At 41.8% G+C, this 21,725-nt stretch overlaps 1 protein-coding gene across 3 annotated transcripts in view; it reads left to right on the top strand.

Annotated features, from left to right (window-relative positions):
• EXOC2 (exocyst complex component 2) overlaps window positions 1-21,725 on the top strand; it is a 186,676-nt gene that overhangs the window by 91,950 nt on the left and 73,001 nt on the right. For all 3 annotated transcript variants that reach the window (XM_048839740.2, XM_048839741.2, XM_048839742.2), the window contains 4 exons: window positions 4,140-4,264; window positions 12,398-12,466; window positions 13,203-13,360; window positions 14,598-14,719. In XM_048839740.2, the coding sequence (XP_048695697.1) occupies window positions 4,140-4,264; window positions 12,398-12,466; window positions 13,203-13,360; window positions 14,598-14,719 (474 nt within the window). The remainder of the gene's footprint in view (window positions 1-4,139; window positions 4,265-12,397; window positions 12,467-13,202; window positions 13,361-14,597; window positions 14,720-21,725) is intronic.

Here is a 21,725-nt window from a genome sequence, read left to right as displayed (position 1 = left end):
CACCAAAAAAGAAAATCAACCTTCTGCTGGTGGCATCTGACTCAGATAATGAAAATGAACATGCGTCGGTCCGCGCTGCTTTGGATTGTCACCGAGCAGAACCCGTCATCAGCATGGACGCATGTCTTCTGGAACGTTGGTTGAAGCATGAAGGGACATGTGAATCTTTAGCGCATCTGGCACGTAAATACCTTGTGACACCGGCTCCAACAGTGCCATGAGAACACCTGTTCTTACTTTCAGGTGACATTGTAAACAAGAAGTGGGCAGCATTATTTCCTGCAAATGTAAACAAACTTGTTTGTCTGAGTGATTGGCTGAACAAGAAGTAGGACTGAGTGGACTTGCAGGCTCTAAAATTTTACATTGTTTTATTTTTGAATGCAAGTTTTCTTGTACGTAATTCTAAATGTATAAGTTCAACTTTCGTGATAAAGAGATTGTACTACAGTACTCATATTAGGTGAATTGAAAAATACTATTTCTTTTGTTTTTTTTACAGTGCAGATCTTTGTAATCAAAAATAAATATTTAATGAGCACAGTACACTTTGTATTCTGTGTTGTAACTGAAATCAGTATATTTTAAAATGTAGAAAACATCCAAAAATATTTAAATAAATGGTATTCTGTTATTGTTTAACAGTGTGATTAATTGCAATTAATTTTTTTAATCGCTTGACAACCCTATTTTTTACCATTGTAATTTATCTTTATTCTTTAACTGCAAGTTTATACCATTGTTTCATATTGTTTTTATGCTGAATATTCACAGGAAAAATATAAATTAAACAGAACCACCAAAATATCTGCATGCTAAAACGAAGTAACCATAAGACTTTATTGCTGTCACCGTTGTCCTTCCTCACTCCATCTCCATGATTAAAATTAGCTTCCAAGCAATGTGGGATAAGGCAATGCATTGGCTTTTTTTTTTTTTTTTTGCAAAATGGCTAGCACCCTCTTGGTTACTATAAAAATAGTAATAAATTCTGCAGGATAAAAGTGAAGATGCTATCATTGCTTACATATTTTGCAAAGGACAGTCTGTATGGTGGGCTGGTCCCATCAAGCCCTTTGTTAGTCTCATATAAAAGCCTAAACTTCTTTTTAACTTTGTTACTAATATGAACTAAAACATTTTCCAGCCATACTATGAAACTGCCAAAAATTCTTCCATAAGAATTCTAAAATAGTCTTACCCATTCCTTTTAGTTTTGTTTGCCTGTGCTACCTGATGTTCTTAGAGAAAAGGCTTTTAATTTATTTTATTTTATTTTTTTGCACTTTGAGATCCTGAAATGGAGGTACTAGTGACTATTATACTTTTCTTTGCTTATTAGCCTTGGTTACATGTAGTTTATCTACTTTACATCACAGAAAGTTTGATATTAAAGAGCATATTTAGGCCAAAACTTGATGTTATTGCTCAGAGGATTTGTTGATCCATGTTATTCACTAGCATGATGCACCATTATGGCTGCAGTGAATTCTGGAAAAAATTCAAAGAAAGTTGAATACAAACTAGCTAATTCAAATTACATTGACTCTGGCTTGATTAGATAGATTTGCAGGGAATTTTGAACTATGGCTGCAGTTACACCTTTAACTCCACAATATCTAGGTCCTACAGCATACATAAAGGACACCATGCACTGATCTTTGACAGAATCAGTGTTTTAGGCACTAAAGAGAGATTTGTAGAATTAATAGTCAGAATAATACTAAATGTATAGTCTCAGAAGAGTGTGACTAGTTTTAAAGTATAGCATATTGTGCAGCCACAGTAATGACTACTTAAGGTTGTTTCTATTATAAAGTAGATTCTTGAGCCTTCCAACTTCCCACCCCAGAAATCCCCATCTGAAATGTTGCATCTTTCGTCTCTTGGCAGCAGAGCTGGGCCTTCACGCTTACCCACAGTGTTGTACATTTCAAACATAAGCCACGTTCTTCAGTTAAATTCTCACATGTGTCACACTAATACAGATCACCTGTCTTAACCAGTTACCTGACAATACCTGTTGTTTAAAGGAAATTGCAGGGTGATTAGGTCTACACGACTCAGTTCCTGAAAAAAAATGGGACAGCCAGGACATCTGTGTTCTAGCTATCATCCATTGCTGGAACAGGCCTTTGGCCCATTAGGCAGCTAGGCATAGATTAGAGTAGCATGTGTGCTACCGCAGCCAGGGAGATCAACATAGAGCCCAGTTTCCTCCTTATTCTGGCAACAGGAATAGGAGTTTCTAATCTGTCTGCCCACCACTGGAGGATACTGACTTGATTATCCAGGGGTTCTATGGCCAGAATTTGCAAGTGTTGTGAGATAAAGTAGCCTCACCCCATCACCAGCCCAGTGCAGACTCAGACTGAGTCATTTTTTGAAATTGGCGAAGAACATATTTCTTTGAAGGTTCAAATATATATGTAAATTATATTACGTTACAATTAATTATTTATAAGGAGTTACAAGCATTTATGGTATGACCCTTGTTTGAGGGCTGGGCACTGGGGCAACATGAAGATTGTTTGCTAAAGCATTCAAAATCTTATTTCTGTTACAATTTAGTTATGCCAGAGTAATGCTCCAGACAATATTAAATGGTCACTGTGCTCTCTTTTCAAGTGCCCCTAGCCCCTAAATTCCTACTTAGGTTGTTATCTCTTTACGAAGGAAGATTTTTGTACATTATCAGCAAAATGAAAACTTCAGAGGGCGGGGGCAGAGAGAGAAAGCTCAAATGCACCTCATCGCCAGCAGTTGATCTAGATCATCAGAAGTGGATGTCATGGGAAGCACAGCTGTGTCCCAAAAAGCTTCATGACTCATCACCAAAACATTTAAGTAATTGCTGGGGCTCTGACACAGAGTGCTAATCAGCAGTTTTATATGGGCTCATGTTTGTCTAATTGGTGACTTTCTATGCTATATGACCAATATTTTTGTAATAGATTAAAGACAAATACCATAAGCTATCCAGTAGTCTTCCATGCTCCCATGGAATCATGTAAAGTAGTTTCACACTCGTTAACTGTGTAATTTGTGAAAGACCTAAGACTATACAAGAAAATCTCAGGTCCCCTTTGTAATCAGTTTAAAGGTCTTTGGCTTCTTTGCACCCACATAGTTTGCTGGAATCTGACATAAAAAGCGTGCAACGTTTATTAATGCAGAATAGTTTGCTAAGAAACATAGCTGTGATAATCAAATGGAGAAGACAAACATGATTGGAGGTGGAAGTTTCCTATCTCACCTCCGCTTTCCATGCTCATCCACCCTCTCCTGTATTTCCTCTTTCCCGTCTCTCACCTGACAAGAAAACAGGAGAAGATCCACCTCTTCCCCTGTGTTCCCAAAGTTGTGACTCTATTGATGTCTAGTGATGGATAAGGTACCAGGCTTATATAGAGGTTTATGCAACTTCAGATAATTTTTCTCTTATTTTTTGTCTCATGTCCCAGGTGAGAAATGCTACACTTACTTTTATTATGATTTTTTGAACTTCTAATAGTACTGGTCATCCAAGAGTCTCAAATTGTTTTTCAAATATTAATAAATTTAGCCTCCCACCTACAGTGTCAGTATCCATCCCCATTTTACAGAGAATGAAACTAAGGCTTCGCTAATGAAATTGTGGCGAGGTTGATGAGTGAGATCACACTGGAAGTCTGTGGATGATCTGAAAATAAAACTCAGATCTCCCATTTTCCAGTCTTTTGCCTTCATTTCAAGACAATTGTACTGCCTCCTTCCACCCCCTCCCCCACCCCATCTTTTAATGGCTAAGTCTCTGATCCTCCCTGTTCAGTTATCATTTAGCCTGGTTTAAAGATCGATTTATGATAGTGGATTGTTAAGATGTACAATATAATTCAGTGGGGCCATACGAGCACCTCTATATAGAAGACATATTATACTTAAAGTACCAACCCCCTCAAAAGAATATATGGAAATAAATCTTGCACGTACACAAGCTCTATGCCATATGGACCAAGTCGTAAAATGTTGCCATTAACACCTGAGAAATTATAGATATGCATGATAGATCCATTTTTTTTAATCACACTGCAGCATGCATGTTAAAAATAGCTTTATTATCAATTCAAAGTTATTTATTCTTTCTCTTTTCCGCTTAGCTTGGCGTTGTAAAGCTCCTCAACAAGTTGCATTTGTTGAAAAGTTGACAAAACTCGTTGTAATTCAGCTCCCCAACTTCTGGAAGCTTTGGATTTCTTATGTGAATGGAAGCCTTTTCAGTGAGGTATGGGTTCATGCATACACATAACCTAAATGTCTTCAGATAGACAAAGCTCATAGGAATTATTTTGTATTTAAATTTGAGTTTGAAACTGCAGAAGTATAGTACCTCAGTGGAGAAGACGCCTGACTAAGATGTCTTTGCAGCTTTTGGATTACAGAGATTTGTAGAATGACATAAGCAATTGTACATCTACTGACTGGTGGTTGATTTGGGATGAAGCAATGGACCCACTTTGTATGTTATGAATGCTGATCAGTAAATTTCCTAGCAACATATATGTAAGGATGCTATTTTTAAAAAAAACAAAAAACGGAAGGCTTCACAATAGGAACTATTTTGTACTGTAGTATAGTTCTCTGAGTGACCTACACTTAACCATTGAAATGTACATAATTTCAGTCCTGCTTGTCAAGATCATCATTTTTCATTTAGCAACACCTGAGAAAGGAGACAAGATGTTTGGTAATCTTAAGAAATGATAAACTAGATGAATCTTAAAGATATGAGAGACAAAGCCAGAGCGATAGTGTTTGACTCTGGAATGGGCATACATATTTTGTGACTTTGAAGAATTTGGATATGAGGATAGATTTAAACCCAGAGTTTCAAAATGACAGAAGTCTAAAATTGTGTGTACACACACACACACAAACACACAAGTGTACCCAACCTATGTGCAAAATAACTGTAGTGGCATGTGTCACAATTATATGTGTCCCTCGTCCAGTCTTGTGTTAAGTAAATCTGGCCCATTAATTGTGTAACATTACTGTATCATGCCCAGAGCAACAGAAAATATTTTTCAAGCTCTATCATCAAAAGGAATCTAACTCAAACCAGTGATCATCCAAAATGACAGTGTTAATAACTTAGTAATTATTCATATATCCATAGCATACGGTCATATAACCATTATAACTAGAGAATATAATATCTTTTGATTTGTATAATTGCTAGTCCCCAGTTTACAAAACTACCGTGTATTTGGCAGAAAACGTTAGGCTGAAAATGGTCTGGCCATTTCTCTATTTTTCCAGTAGCAGGATACTAAGGGTGGGGCATCCCTAGAAGAGGAAGTATAATTATGTCATTATCCAATGATGATGAAAGTCATTGGCTGGTAATAGAATAGGGAACCTTCAATTGCTACGTCATCAGTTCACATCAGATCCTGAGCTGTGGAATATGAAGTTCTTACCAATATAATGGTTGATTTCAGTCTAATTCCTAGAAAAATGTCATGTGCCATATTTTTGGAGTTTAATGTACGCAACCTACGCACCTGCATTATCATAGAATCACAGAATATCAGGGTTGGAAGGGACCTCAGGAGGTCATCTAGTCCAACCCTCTGCTCAAAGCAGGACCAATCCCCAACTAAATCATCCCAGCCAGGGCTTTGTCAAGCCTGACCTTAAAAATATCAGGTCAAATTATATATAATTTGAAAGCTTATTTTAAGTGCATTTAGATGAGGTGTGATTTGGAACTGTCAAGTGGTGCTGTAAACCTGTAGGTGAGGTGAAACAATGGTACCCAAAATGATAAAGTGTCATATTTGCACAGTTGCGGACACACTGCAACATGACTATGACCACAGTTTTTACTGTTTTAAATTAATTTCATCACCTTCATGTAGTGTTTATTGGTCAAAGCTACCAAAAATGACTATATTAAATGATTGTGTTGGTTTTGCATGGGCAAATTTTTTTTTTCCAGGAATGATGAAGCTGTTTAGCATGTGAGAAAAGTTTCGAATGTCAATATTTTGCAATGTACTAACATGAAATGTTTTCACGTTGCATATTCTTAATTGTCAAAGTATCTCACAAGTGATTCTAATAGTTTTCTATATTTTCAGTTGAAATGTGCTGATCAGATCAGTCTCACGCCGAAGCTTATGCACCAGTAGCAGTAGATTGCATTCTCGGAGTTTGTATTGCCTAGTGGGTAGATATAACTATACGTGAATTTCTAATGTAATGCTTCCCCATTTTTAAGCATTTGTACAAAACAATGTAGTATCTAGTCTGCCTGATAGAAGGTTTTAATTTGTACTGCCTATGCATGCAGTACTAACCTTTGAAATATTCTAGAAACTAGCTTTTTAATTCAGTGACACTTATGCATGGGTCAGTACTAGTGTTAGAGATGATGGTACAGAGCTTCATATTATGAATATGCGAAAGCTATGAGAGAAGGAAGGGGCCTAACCAGAAGTACTGAAGACAAAGTCCACAATTAAGTCCTTGCTTCTGTACTGAAGAGGGATGAAGAGCATGTTACAGCTCTTATCAACCATGTCATCAACAATATGAGAAACCAATTTGACCCTGAATCACATCCAGAGGCACTTATCAACACATCTACAGGATTGCACATAGCATCAGTTGTACAAGAGTCACTACTGAAAATAGCAGGTGGTGGTGAAGAACAAATGGAGAGATTTGTGAGAGGTGCACTTGATTCTGATGGCACACAAAACTTCTTCAGCCCAGTCTAGAAATTTCACGTCAAAACATTTGCTTACGTAGCCAAGAAGACTAAATTTAAGTCTGGCAAGGAGGGACAATCATAACAGCTCTCAGTCCCAGAATTGTTTTCCCACAGAGCCCTATCCTTAGCAAGATGGAGAGATGATGTTTCAATTGCGACTGTTCCTAGGGCTGGTCTATACTGAAAACTTATATTGACACTGCTGTGTCTCTCAGGGGTTTGAAAAATCCACCCCCCTGAGACAGACAGCTATGCTGACCTAGTCCCCAGTGTAGACATGGCTAGGTTGACAGAATAATTCTTCCATCGACCTAGCTACCACTTCTTGTGGGGGAGGTGGGTTAACTATAGTGACTAGACAACTTCTCTCATCATTGTGGTGAGTGTCGACACTAAAGTGTTACAGCAGCGCAGCTGAAACACTGCAACTGTGCCGCTGTAGCTTTTTAAGTAGAGACATACCCTCAGTCACCCAATAGGATCTGTGCCTATGTCCCTTTTTCATGGTGATGGAACAGTAAGAACAGACAAAGCTGCATTAGGGCATCTGTTGAAAGCTCAAGCGGAAAAAAATCCATGAGCTAAGAGCATGCAACAAAGAAATTATAGTGTACCTCTCAGATGCCAAGGCTGTCATACAAATGATAGCTGGAGGCAAAGTCTACACAATTGATAAATTGTCTGCTGAGTACTTGAGGCAGGTCCTAAAAGGATTTGAAGCTAATTCTTTAATTGGAGTCTTTGAGGGGTATGACAATAGTAACTCTGAAAACTTCAGAAAAATAGCTCCAGACAGGATCTAAGGTTGGATGCAAGAAATACCAGGTGATTGGTGGACACCCTGTGCCTCCATGGGAAAATGTTTTAAAACATGGAATCCAACGAACACTCAATTGCAAAATTCCTCTGTGAATGTATGGTTCAAAATGCACCTGAGTGTAGGAGCACACCCAACACAAATACCACCTTTCCAGTGGTGAAGCAGCAATGTCCATCACCAGTTGAGCTGTTGAAGAAGCCCAAGACCTGCACAGTATTCAAGAGAAAGCTGATACAAGGATGCTGCTGTATGATGTATGTGCCAGTATGGCTTTTGGTGTCAATGGAACTATTGTAATTAGGTCACCTGATACAGATGTTTTGGTCCTTGCTGTTCACTACCTTCCAAAAATAGAACACCTAGATAACATGTGGATTGAAACAACCATCATTACCAGCACAACTAACAAATATCTCTTCATATCTGTGCATGAAATCTGTGATGCACTCACTCTGGACGTCTGCAACATGCGTCCTGCTCTACATGCCTTGACAGCATGTAACTCTGTGACATACCTATTTGGTATAGGAGAAAAAAAAATCTGTGTTTAATGTTGTCAAAACAAAGTGATCGTACTGCTTCAGAGCCTTCCAAATTGGGAGATTGTGGTGGACAAGCTGCAGATTCTGCAGCAAGGAAGTTGATAGTAGTCCTGTATGACCAGAGTGAAAAAAAACCCCACAAAGACCTGACTTGCTTGCACCTCAGTCTAGCTATCAGAAAGGACTGGTCACTGGCCAGAAACCCACCATGTGGGGAGAGTTTTGAAGAGCATGTCACAACAGCATCTTGGCAAACAAAGGTTTGGATGTCTTCACACATAGGTAAAGCAAATAATGGATCACCATTACAACATGGAAGGTAAAATGAAGATGATGAAGAGCTTCTTGTATTCTTCAAAGGCCCAGTGGCATCTGAGCCTTCTACAAGCTTATTTGTGCCTGTACCAGTAAGGGTTGCTGAGCAATCAACTGTGTCTGTAGCTATAACATTCTTGCCTGCACAAAAGTGTGTAAATGCCAAAGCAACAAAGACAGTGGTAGCCCACTCACTCTTGACAGAGATCATGATGATGTACAAGATGATGATAATTGCCCAGAAATGTCACCAGCGTTATCACATTTCAATTATACCAATACAAATGTATTACTAGATTTTGTTTTAAATTGTTTAGATCAACGGTTCTCAAAGTTTAGCAACCAGAGGACCCCCGTTTTGATTTTAAAATTTTTGGGGACCCTCAAACCCACCCGCTCAGCCCTTGCCATGCCCCTGACCCACCTTTTTGAGGTCATGCACCCCACTGATTCCATCCACCTTCCCTCTGTTGCTCAGTCTTCCCCACCCTTACTCACTTTCACCAGGTTGGGGCAGGGGGTTGGGGTGCAAGAGGAGGTGAGGGGTCTGGGCTCTGGGAGGGAGTTTGGGTGCGGGCTCTGGGCTGGGGCAGGGGGTTGGGATGTGGGAGGTTAGGGCTCTGTCCAGATGGTGCTTACCCCTGGTGGCTCCCGAAAGCGACCAGCAAATCTCTCTGGCTGCAGCTCCTTTGCAGGGGGTCCCTGTGTGTTGCCCCTGCCCGCAGGCACTGCCCCCAAAGCTCCCATTAGCCACAGTTCCTGGCCAATAGGAGCTGTGGAGTCAGCGCTCTGGGTGGGGGCAGCGCACAGAGACCCACTCCCCCCAACCAACCCGGCCCCCCAGGGCCTCAGGAACGTACTGGCTGCTTCTGGAAGTGGCGCAGAGCTGGGGCAGGTAGGAAGCCTGCCTTTGCCCCACTGCGCAACTGGACTTTTAGTGTGCCTGAGGTGTTGGAAGGGAGGAGGAGGAGGAGTTGATCAGCAGGGCCTGCAGACCCTCTAGGGTACCCTCTGGGACCCCCAGGTGTCCGTGGACCCCAGTTTGAGAAACGCTGGTTTAGATTGTTGCGGTGGTGCTTTGAGGTCACAAAGAAATCCAATTTTATGTCTTTGAGTAAAACTTAGTGTCATTAAACTAAAGAAATGAATGCAAATTATTTCAAAGGGATCATTTTAACATATTTATGGTGTCATTTTTATCCTCCATTTCTATGGTAATAGCACCACATGATGGCTCCATATCATATCTCATCTTACAAGTAGACCTAATAAGCTTCCAAATGATGATGTATGATGTGCATATGTGTACAGAGGGTACATTAAGTCAACCAAATTGGTGTGGTCTGCCACTTACCTAAAATCCTCAGAAGTGGATGCATTTTGTTTTCCTCATTTCATACATGGAAATCCAAGGGAAAGAGATAACATGCATTTGTCAATGTCATACAGTGATCCAGAAGTAGAGGCAGTATTAAAATGTAGGAGTTTGACTCCTGCCCAGTGTTTTTTCCATAGAGAATCATGTCATGAGTCTCGTGAAGGCAATGAGAATCCTCCTGAAGCTTTTAATTTGAAAATAACTACAGTTTTCGTAATAATACATTTCCAGTTATTAGAGATTGGATTTGGACTTTAAACCCTCAACTGTAAATTAATGTAGTTTCTCTCGGTGAGAAATTTCAAGAGACACTGACACCATGTTTACAATTGTAAACAAAGTTGAGTAGTTCTGCTTATGAGAGTAAGTGCAAGAGAGAATGCAGCAATCTTGTATAATGTCTGGTCAGAACATTGTTTCCATTTCAAAAAAGTTGGGAGTTAATTTGTATGTTATACTGTTAAGATACCTATACTGTACTTCAATAGGGCCAGATTCTGACTGCACAAGCAACTCATCCTCATCCCTTTGCACCTTTTTTGTCCATATGTAGGAAATGGCCAAAATCCTGTGGACAGTGCAGGCTCTTGTTGCCACTAGCTATCTGAAAATGGATGGGGGCCTCGGAAACCTCATTACGCGCTCCTGAGAGCTTCAGCCACAACACCCCCAGAAGCTGTAGAATTTTGCCAATAGTACGGATTTTAGGCATCATTGAAGATGTCCTTACTACGTTTCCTTGCTATTTATTGACATGTGAGAAACAAAATATTGTTCACCATAGTTTTGGAGACAGAGAGAAAAAATCATGAAAACAACCATTTGAGAACCTTTTGAGTGAAATCCAGAAGCCTGAAATAGATTAACTCTAATACAAAAGAAAAACCCAGTGATAAATAACAAGCTGGTTTTATTTTCTGTTGTGAAGTTATATATATTTTTCTTGGCAAAAAGGTAGGCTGTTTGTCTTAGAATAGTGTCAGTTAAAGATTTATGTGCTATTTCTAACAGCTTAAAAAGTTTACAGCTCTTTGAACCACTCAGATCCATATGAAGGAGCATATGTGAAGTCAAAACAGTGAAATACAACCGTTGATCTCACCACAAAGTAGTTTTGGTCTGTCTGTGCAGGAAAAGGTTAAGATTTTTATTCAACGAAATCACTAAGGGAAAAAATATCTTAAGATCTTTTATATTTTTTCTTTAATATAACTTCACATCAGGGCTTTAAGGGAGCAATCAAAACTGTTTTAAAACTTTAGTAATATTTTAAAAGGTACCTACAGCATAGACAAGTTTATTCAATATGATTGATTTTTTTATCAGAAAAAAAGCATAAAAGAACATATGAGGTTCATCAGTAATATGCAGGAATTGTTCTAATTAATATAAGATAGTATAGTTCAGAATAATAAAGGAAAACAGAGAATTTAAAAACTCTAAAGTGTTTTTGATTAAAAGCTACTTTCTATTTAAATTTCTTGTTGGTAATTTTATGTTAACTACAAAATTTATTTGGCATTCATAAAAATAATCTGAAGAATTTCTAACAAATGATGAATTATTAAAAAAAAACCCATGAAACTTATTTAGTCATTTAAAAAAATATAGTGATTATATACTGCTTTGAGGACAGTATTAAGAGTATCTTTTCCAAACTACAGTTCTGCTAATATATCTTTTGTCCAGTAGGTGTCACAGTGCATACGTTAAATTAGCAAATGTTCTTAGCCATATAATTCCACCTACTTTTCTAATCCAATCTTTTAAACAGCTTTTTCTGTTAAACTTACTTCGTGTTATGGCACACTTCACACACAAATATATAATTATTACTTGCATTTGAAAACTGCTAACAGTAAGAGCACTGTTTAAGCCATATTCTTTTCTTCATGCAACTGTAACTGAAGTTGCTAGTGCAGATGTGCTTTCGTGCTTCTAAATTTTCAGAGATGTGAATTGTCCAGCAAGATGATGATAAATCTTCGTAGTAAGTCCATTACAGATGATTTAGTTCTTCACTGTGGAGAATAATGGCCTCTGTCTTCTGAAACAAAGTACTAAACCAAAAGAAAAAGGGGAACACACAGTACTTCTACACTATCCATCATTATAAAGAATGTATTTTATTTTAGACCCAAATTTTCCTCCAGGCACCTCTCACCTACTGGGGACTTGAAGATTCTTTTCCTGCAGACTTACTGCAGGATTGAGCCATGGATTTTAGAGCTCTTTTAACAATGTTAATGCAAAATCGTAATAGGAAAATATTGCTTGTCTTCAATGAAGCTTATACTTCTTACATTGTTATTTTACTTCCATCTTTTATTTTAGGTTCTTATGGCATTTTGTGCCCCACACTTAAACACTAGCAGCTTAATAGCTACTATAAGTAAATACTTGTTGACTTGTGGAGACTTTGCTTGTAGATGTGACTTGAGTTAGCATCTTTTATCCCATTGTAAACTCACTAATCACTTTTGACCCCTTCGCCTTGATACACCGTTTTTAGAATGGTTTTAAAATTGAAAGTCATGGTTACGAGACACTGATACTTTTCAATTGTTTCTCATTTTTACAAGACTGCTGAAAAATCTGGTCAAATGGAAAGATCAAAGAAGAACGCTAGGCAAAGACAAAATGATTTCAAGGTAAGCTTGGTGTGCAGACTTATTTTCATTTAGGTGGTCCTTCAAATTAAGACACCTGAAGAAGGCTTAATTTTCAAATAGTGGTGAATGTTGACCCTGTAATAATCAGGCTTTTTTAAGCTGTTTTAAATTCGGCACCCAAAAAACAACAGTCGCTTAAAAAAAAAAAGCCCTGATCCTTGCTCCACAAGAGACTACAATCTAAGTAAAAGGCAGATATCTTGTACTGGCAAGTATGCTTACACATCACCGGCCATTTAAGAACCTGCCGTCACATCTGAAGCCTCTACACACGATCACAGTTTGGCTGTGGTGGGCCCTACATCTTGGAACTCACTTTCTTTATATCCATCCCCCGAAATCCATTTTATTTTTATCCCTCCTTTTAAAAAAAAAAATCTTAAATCTTTCTTATTTTTCAGTTGTTTTTTGCAGTGACCCTTATTAGCCCTATGTTTATTGCCTTCCCTTTCCTAATTTGGACCCTGTTGTTTGTGTTTATGTAAAAGTGATTTTTTTGTTTTATATATTGTATTTGTTTTTATTATGTTGTACAGTGCTGTAGTGCTTTGTTTTGTGGATGTTTACTATGTAAGTAAAATTATATTCCTTAGTGAAATTTGAAATGTACGCCTGTCATTTCAGACTAGATTATGTGATGAATATGTAACTGGTTAAAAATATTGATGCAGTTTCTATGTATTTATTTTTGTGGTGTTCTTTTATGCTGTGACAGAAAATGATTCAGGAGGTGATGCAGTCCCTGGCAAAACTGATCCGTGGAGCTTTGCTTCCATTCAGCCTCAGAGAAGGAGAGTTGAGACAGTATGGTGGCTGGGAGATGAAATCTGAACTCTCTGGACAGTGGCTAACACATGTCATCCAGACTGTAAGGTAACTGGGGCTATTGTTCTGTATGGTATGAGTCATTAGTATGTATAATATAGTCTAAACTGTGCTTTTTTTTTTTTTTTTTTTTTTGCACATTCAACTGAAAGATCATTAATGTTGCAAAGTAAAGGACACAAAAGTTAGGAAATGTCAAAATTAACGTTGCCTGTGCAAGATTAATTCAGCCTACTTGTGCATATGTGCATAGATGCATCAATGGTGATAAACAAAAATAGCCATGGGTGCAACCCCATGCTCTGGGTGTCTCTGAGCCTCTGATTGCCAGAATCTGGGACTGGAGAACAGTGGATGGATAATTGATAATTGCCCTGTTCTGTTCATTCCCTTTGAAGCATCTGGTATTGGCCACTGTCGGAAGACAAGATATCCGGCTAGATGGACCATTGGTCTGACTGAGGATGGCCATTCTTATGTTCTTAACTCTTCTCCGGTCTTCCTTTGTGTCCCTGTGTAAAGGTTGGGCACAATTGCAGCCCTCCAGTTAAGATGGCAAATGCTGCCTCTTACAAGTATATAGGGTGCTACAATCCTCATAGGGAGAATAAGGCATGACCCCACCCCCTTCCACACCAGTCAGTGGTGCTGGGCTGGTGGAAATTAAGTGGGTTGGGTGAGTCCATGCTGTACTGTCGTTAGAGGTGGCACAGTAACTGTGTTCCCCACTGGCACTGAAACCATTATGCCCTCTAGGGTGGTACGTTACCTTTACTGCAGGCTCTGTTGCTATTTATTTTATCTATTTATATTATGGTCACACCTAGGAGTGCCGATCATGGACCAAAACACCATTGTGTGATGTGCTGTACAAACACAGAACAAAAGGACAGTCCTTGCCCCCAAAGAGCCTTAAATCTAAGTATAAAAGAAGAGACAACAGATGGATACAGACAGGTGGAGAATTACAAAGACACGACAAGACAGTATTGGTCACTGTGATATGCAGTGATATTGGCACATCAGTGGCCTAAACTTTGTCAAGTTTATACAGTACAACAGTGAAGCTCTACATTGATATGGGTTCAACAAATGAATGAACCAGACAGTAAAACATATCTATGGTATTATGGATGATCACACAGTTTAAAAAGCTTACTGTTGAAGAGACTAATAGTATACATAAGCAAAAGAAACTCCTAAGTAGCTTCGTGATATTTAGCAGTATTGTCTAGAAAACTGTAGGTTTAAACCTAACCTTCATTTTATTTTCTTCTCCTTCCAGGCTTAGTTATGAGTCCCTTACTGCACTTGAAATACCAAATGATATGCTTCATATCATCCAGGATCTTATTTTGGATCTTCGAGTACGTTGTATAATGGTCACCTTACAACACACAGCTGAAGGTAATAAAAAAAAAAAAAAAAAGAAATGTGCAGACCTACATGCATATGGTTAGGATTTTTTATTTTCTCTTTGGTTAAATCAGACTGTGTTCTAGAATTGATCATGTTCACTTTAGGTACTTGAATGAATAATAAGGTCACCTGTAATTCACAGAATCACAACGTACAAGACCTATTAGGTTATTCTATCATTTCCCTGACAATACTTGCCTGACAATACTGTTCCCTGTATTATTAGCCTTTTCTCCTCCCCCCAACCCCCGCTTTAATATAAGGCAGCCACTTTTTTCACGAGGTTACAGTCTTTTTTTTTCAAACCAGACAAGCTTTAATTTATTTGTGCTTTTTGCCATGACACAGCTATTCCATGCAATGAATCATCATTATTGCTACTCTGTTCTGTAACAGCTTGGATATTCTCAAGCTTGGATATTTTTTTCTAAGTGAGCAAATCTTAAAAACATTACACAATATTTTAGTTACGGTTTTATCAGGGATACTCATTGTCTGTCTCTAGAGTCCTGTTTAGCACTTTGGGGTTGTGAATTCGTAGATTTTTAAGGCCAAAAGAGACCATTAGTTCATCTAGTCTAACCTGTGTAATACAGGTCATAGAATTTCAATGAGTTACCCCTGTATTTAAGCTCAATAACTTGTTTGACTAAAGCATGTTTTCCAGAAAGAAATCCAATCTTGGTCTGAAGATTTCAAGAGATGATGCATTGGCAATATCCCTTGTTAGTTTGTTCCAATAGTTAATCATCCTCACTGTTTAGAAATATGGCACAATTTTTTTTTAATTTAAATTCGTCTGGCTTTTAACTTCCAGATACGGTTTTTGTTATGCCTTACTCCACGAGATTAAAGAGCCCTTTATTACTCAGTGTTTTCTTCCTCTTCAAGTCTCTTCTTGACCCTTTTTATAAGTTAAACACATTGAGCTCCTTCAGTCTCTCACTGTAAGGCATTTTTTCCAGCCTTCAAATCACTTTTGTGTTCTTTTCTGCACCCTCTCCAATTTTTGACATCTTTTTTTAAATCTAGTCACCTTGACTGGATGCATTATTCCTGTATTGGTATCACCAACACTATATACAGAGGTAAAATCATTTTCTTGCTCATACTCACTACTTCCCTGTTTATGCATCCAGCGATCGCATTATCCCTTTTGGCCAGAGCATCCCACTGGGAGCTCACATTCAGTTGTTCGCCCACTAAATCCTTATCAGTCACTGCTTTCCAGGATACAGTCCTACATTCTACAGGTATGAACTGCATTCTTTGGTCCTAGATGTATAACCTTGCATTTGGGTTGATTCAAACACATTTGGGTTGAATGGGCCCTACTTACTGAGCAACCCAGATCACTCTGTATGACTCCCCTCTCCTCATCAGTATTTACCGCTCTGTCAGTCTCTGTCATCTGCAGATTTTGTTTACTTCCAGATTACTCATAAAATGTTGAATAGCATCAGACCCAAAACAGATCATTGCCGAACCCCACCAGAAATTCCCCTATTCAGTGATGACAACTTTGACAACTTCTTCAGTTAGCCAGTTCTTAATCCATTTATCATGTGCTTCACCAGTATTGAATAGTGCTAATTTTTTAAATGCAAAGGTCAGATGGTGCTAACTCAAATGCCTTATAAAAGCATAAGTATATTAGACACCTATGCAGTTACGTTTATCAACCAAACTTGTCATCTCATAAAAAAATGAAATTTGGTTTGTTTGACAAGATCTGTTTTCCATAAAGCCATGTATATTGGCATAGTTATAGTCCCATCCTTTAATTCTTTATTGATTGACTCCCACAGTCATTTTTCCTTTATATTACCTGCGATTGATCTGAGGCTAGTGAGCCTTATAATTACCTCGGTCATACCTTTTGTCCTTTTTTGAATATTGGCACTCATCCAGTCCTCCGGAATTTTCCCAGTTTTTCAAGATGTATTAAAAATTAGCATCAGTGGGCTAGAGATCTCTTTCCCCAACTTTTTCTTTCACATGGGGCTCATGGTGTCCACTGGTTTGATCAAACTTATTTTATTCTGTGATGGGCAGAATGCTAGACAATGTAATGATGCTCATGCTGTCTGATATATGCAAAGCAATGCAGGGAGCATTGAGCAAACAAACTGGAGCAAGCAGGGTCTCTTTCTGTTCCTCTAAACAACCTTATTTCTATTTGATACTCACCTTATGCCCCAGTTCTTCTTCACGTGCTTACTCATATCAATTCCAGTTAGGTGGCACCGCACCTCATCTCGGCACCGCTCTACCCTGTGGCACCACTCCCCAGCATGGCACCGGTCCTGCTCGCAGCACTGCTCCCGATCCCGCTCCAGACACCAGTCCCCGCTTTGGCACCGCTCTACATCGTGGCACTGCTCCCCACCAAGGTGAAGCTCTACGTCGTGGCACTGCTCGAGCTCCCAGAACCGCTCCACATCTCACCGTCATTCCCTGCAGCGGCACCACCCTGCACTGCGCCACCTGTCACCATCTGGACCTCGCTACCCTTCGCGGCACCCATCCCATCGGTTGGAGGAGGAGGAGGCCTCCTGGGTGCAGTCTCGCACCACTCCCTGTTGGCCGTCACGCTCCAGATCGCCCTCCCTCAGATCAGGCGGGGCATCGGAAGCACCCAGATCAGGGCCAGGGAGCCTTAGGCAGGATGCTTTAGTGCCCCATTGGCAGCCCCAGTGGCAATTTTGGACCCCTTGGGCATACCATTAGGCCCAAGGTGCCTCTCCTGGCGTACCTCCGCTGTCCCGTTCAGGGTCTCACCTCCTTGAGGCAACCCTCAGCCGCCCACCTCAGGACCCATCACAAAATCCAGATCCATCCCCGCCCCCGGTGGAGGCTACACCCGGTGTTCGGGAGGACCCAGTTCCAGAGGATCAAGAAGCTGTAACTGTCCTGCTGGTGGTTTCTTCCTCCTCATCCCTTGACGAAGCGGTGGCGGGTACCTCCACATCTGGACCACCACCCAGGGCCCTGCAGGAACTCCTCCAAAGGGTGGCCATGAATATGAACTCGGGTGGCCTTACCCATGCTAAAGACCATCCAGTCTAATGCCAAGACAGTTTGGCAAACGCCTGCGTCCATTCCCCCTACGGCCAAAGTGGCTGAACGAAAATACTTCGTTCCCACTAAAGGGTATGAGTATCTCTTCACCCACCCTTCCCCATGCTCCCTTGTGGTGGAGGCGGTGAATGAGAAAGAGAGGCAGGGTCAGCAAGGCCCTGCACCCAAATCAAGAGACGCTAAATGCCTTGATATGTTTGGAAGAAAAGTTTATTCTACAGTGGGCCTCTCTCAGGATTACTAATCAACTTGCGATCCTGAGCAGGTATAATTATAACTTGTGGTCTGCAATTCTGAAGTTCAAAGAGCTTCTTCCATCTGAGTCATGAGCGGAATTGGGGGCCATTGACGGAGAGGGCAGAGCTGTAGCCCGGACTTCCCTCCAGGGCTCTTCAGATGCCGTGGACTCAGTAGCGCATACTCTGGCTTCTGGTATCGCAAAGAGGCGCAACGCCTGGCTCCAAGCCTCTGGTCTCCCTCCGGAGGGTCAGCAAACAATTCAGGACCTTCCATTCGATGGCCAGGGCCTGTTTGCTGAATGACTGCATAGCCTGAAGGGCTCCCGGAACACAATTAAGTCCCTCCGCATGCATACTCCAGCGACCTTAAGGAAGCCCTTTAAACAGCAGTCCACCCAGTAGCGGTGTTTCCCCCCTAGGCCCAGACAGGACTTCTCCCGTAGGAGAAACATATATAGTCGGAATAGGCCATCGCGCCCTCCTCCTGGGCAGGGACAGGGGCAATCCAAGCAACCCCTCTTCCCCCCCCCCTTCTGGCCCTAAGCACCCCTTTTGAAGGTGTGCACAAGGACAGATTACTAGTCCACAACCCAGCTAGTTAAGCTCCCTTCCTGAACCATCTATCCCGCTTCTAGCATGCATGGTCCCTTATTACATCAAACTGGTGGCTGCTCCGCACGGTAGAGGCAGGATATTCTATCCACTTCTGCTCCTTCACACCTTCCCATCCCCCTTGCCCGTTCCTCTTCAGGGACCCCTCTCATGAGCAACTTCTCATCCAAGAGGTTCAGACCTTCCTCGCTCTAGGAGCGGTGGAGGAGGTTTCCCAGGAGCTCAAAGGCAAGGGTTTCTACTCCCGTTACTTCCTCATCCCCAAAGCAAAGTGGGGCCTCAGGCCCATTCTGGACCTAAGGGAGCTCAACAAGTTCATCGTCAGCTTGAAGTTCCGCATGGTCTCCCTGAGCACAATCAACCTTTCCCTGGATCCGGGAGACTGGTACGCCGCCCTCAATATGAAGGACGCCTATTTCCATCTGTCTATCACCCCGTCTCACAGACGGTTCCTCCGCTTCGTGGTGAACAAGGTGCATTATCCGTTCACAGCCCTCCCATTCAGGCTGTGCTCAGTTCCTCATGTCTTCACCAAATGCATGGCAGTTGTGGCAGCCTTTCTTTGCTGCCACTATGTGCATGTCTACCCTTACCTGGACAACTGGCTCCTTCGAGGCTGCTCTCGCCAGCAGGTGGAATCACAGGTGCAAATGGTCAGAGAAACATTCGAACACTTAAGTATCATTCTCAACGTCAGCAAATCCGTCCTCACCCCAACTCAAAGAATAGAGTTCATCGGGGTAGTCCTGGATGCGAACCAAGCAAGAGTATTCCTTCCAGAGACACGGCACCTGGCCCTCTCGCAGATAATAACGGCCTTTGCAGCTTTCCCACCACCACGGCGAGGCAGTGTCTCAGGCTGCTGGGTCATATGGCTTGCTGCACTTATGTGGTTCAACATGTCAGGCTACAACTCAGGCCTCTGCAAGTGTGGCTCGTGTCTGTGTACTGCCCGGGTCGCGACAGTCTGGACATGGTGCTGACAGTCCCAAGGCACACCCTTGATTCCCTGTTGTTAGGTGAGAAAAGTTACACATGAAGCAGTTATGCCAACTGAACCAAAGTCAGGCCAAGAAAGGCTGCTGGGAAAGTCTCTGAAAGTAGAATGAAGGAATACTTGTTTAAGTTACAGAGAGTGAGAAAAAAGGGGAGGCCTGCATTCCTGCATTTTTGTATGAGATTTTCTGGGAGCTGTCTTGCTGAGATACGGAGGCGCTGTTTTCCACTCCTTGTTTTTGTGTTATGTCTGTTCTTAACTCCTTGTCTCCTGGTTGACACCCATACCGATAAGAAAGTTAGTGAAGCATTATGATTTGCTAAAAGTTATCTACAATAAGGGGGTAGAAGTGCATGCATAATAGAGAAAGAGGATTTTAACTAACATAAGGGCGGGGGACTGCTTTATGAATAAATCTGTGACGCGACAGTACTGTCTATAAAAAACTATTAGTTTTACTTAGAGGCTGCTGGTTCTCTTTGGAGACGGGCTGCTCTCTATTGTTGTGTGCACTCTTCAATAAAGAGCTTTGCGTTTGGACCTTGCTGGTGTTGCCTGTCTCTCTCCAGTCAGACAACAAACCGTGCCGTCTGGGGTTCGAGTCCTCAACACTGTGTTGGTGGCTAGATCCCCGCATGGTAGGCGCCGGGGTTCCTTTCCACCCTCCCTAGCCCACTTTGACTCTGGTAATGGACACATCTGCTCTGGGCTGGGGAGCTCATCTCAGGAGCCTGATGACTCAGGGCTTGTGGCAGGTAGAGGAGCTGGCTTTGCATATCAACATCAAAGAACTCGGGGCGATCTGCCTCACCTGCCAAGTGTTTCTGTCCCGCTTGCAGGGCCACTGTGTAGCGGTCCTGACGGACAATACCACGGCCATGTTTTATATAAACAGGCAAGGTGGAGCCTGATTGTCTCCTCTCTGTCAGGAAGCCCTCCTCCTGTGGGAATTTTGTCTAGCCCACTCCATCCTTCTCCAGGCTTCATACCTGCTGGGCATTCAAAACGTGCTGGTGGACAGCTTGAGCAGATGGTTCCTCATGCACATGTGATCTATTCGTCCGGACATCATCCACTCCATCTTCCGCAGGGGGTTTCCCCGAATCGACCTGTTCACCACACGGGCCAACAGGAAGTCCCCAAACTTCTGCTCTTTCACGGGCCACAGCCCAGGCTTGATCACAAATGCATTCATGATTCCATGGTCCGGTCAACTGCTATATGCCTTCCCACCATTTCCGCTCATCCACAAGGTGCTCCTCAAGGTCCACAGGGACAAAGCAGACGTAATACTGGTGGCTCCAGCTTGGCCTCGACGGTGATCGTACCTCACCCTCATGGACCTATAGGTCCACTTACCGATACAGCTATCTCTCACTTCCAACCTCATCTCACAGAATCACGGTCACCTTCTTCACCTGGACCTTCAGTCGCTCCACCACATGGCCTGGAGGATCCGTGGTTGAACCAGGCAGAGCTCGCCTGTTCGGACCCTGTGAGGCGGGTGCTTCTGGAGAGCCGCAAGCTGTCTACTAGGGCCACATACAGAGCAAAATGGAAGAGGTTCTCTATCTGATGTGCCCAAAGGCAGGTGCCCCCACTCCAGGCTCCCATTCCTTGTATCCTGGATTATCTTCTGTATCTGAAGGACCAGCACCTGGCATTTGGTTCTCTCAAGGTCCACCTCGCGGCCATCTTGGCATTTCACCTGGGCGTTTCCAGGCACTCGGTGTTCACGCACCCCATCGTGGAACATTTCCTAACAGGTTTGGAGAAGATACATCCCCCTGTTACAGAAGATACAGAAGCCCCCTGTTCTGACCTGGGACCTCAACCTAGTCCTCTCCCGCCTCACGGGATCTCCCTTCAAGCCACGAGCTTCCTGTTGGCTCCTCTGCGTCTCTTGGAAGGTTGCTTTTCTGGTGGCTATCACCTCGGCACGACGCGTGTCTAAACTGCAGGCCCTCACGTCTGAACCTCCGTACACTATCTTTCATAAGAATAAGGTGCAACTTAGTCCTCACCCGGCCTTCCTTCCTAAAGTGGTGTCCCACTTCCATGTTAG

This window comes from Caretta caretta, chromosome 2 (assembly GCF_965140235.1).
Source record: "Caretta caretta isolate rCarCar2 chromosome 2, rCarCar1.hap1, whole genome shotgun sequence".
In the NCBI taxonomy this organism is placed as follows: Eukaryota; Metazoa; Chordata; order Testudines; family Cheloniidae; genus Caretta; species Caretta caretta.
Note: the sequence above shows the minus strand (reverse complement) of the source record. Positions and strands in the feature narration are given on the sequence as shown.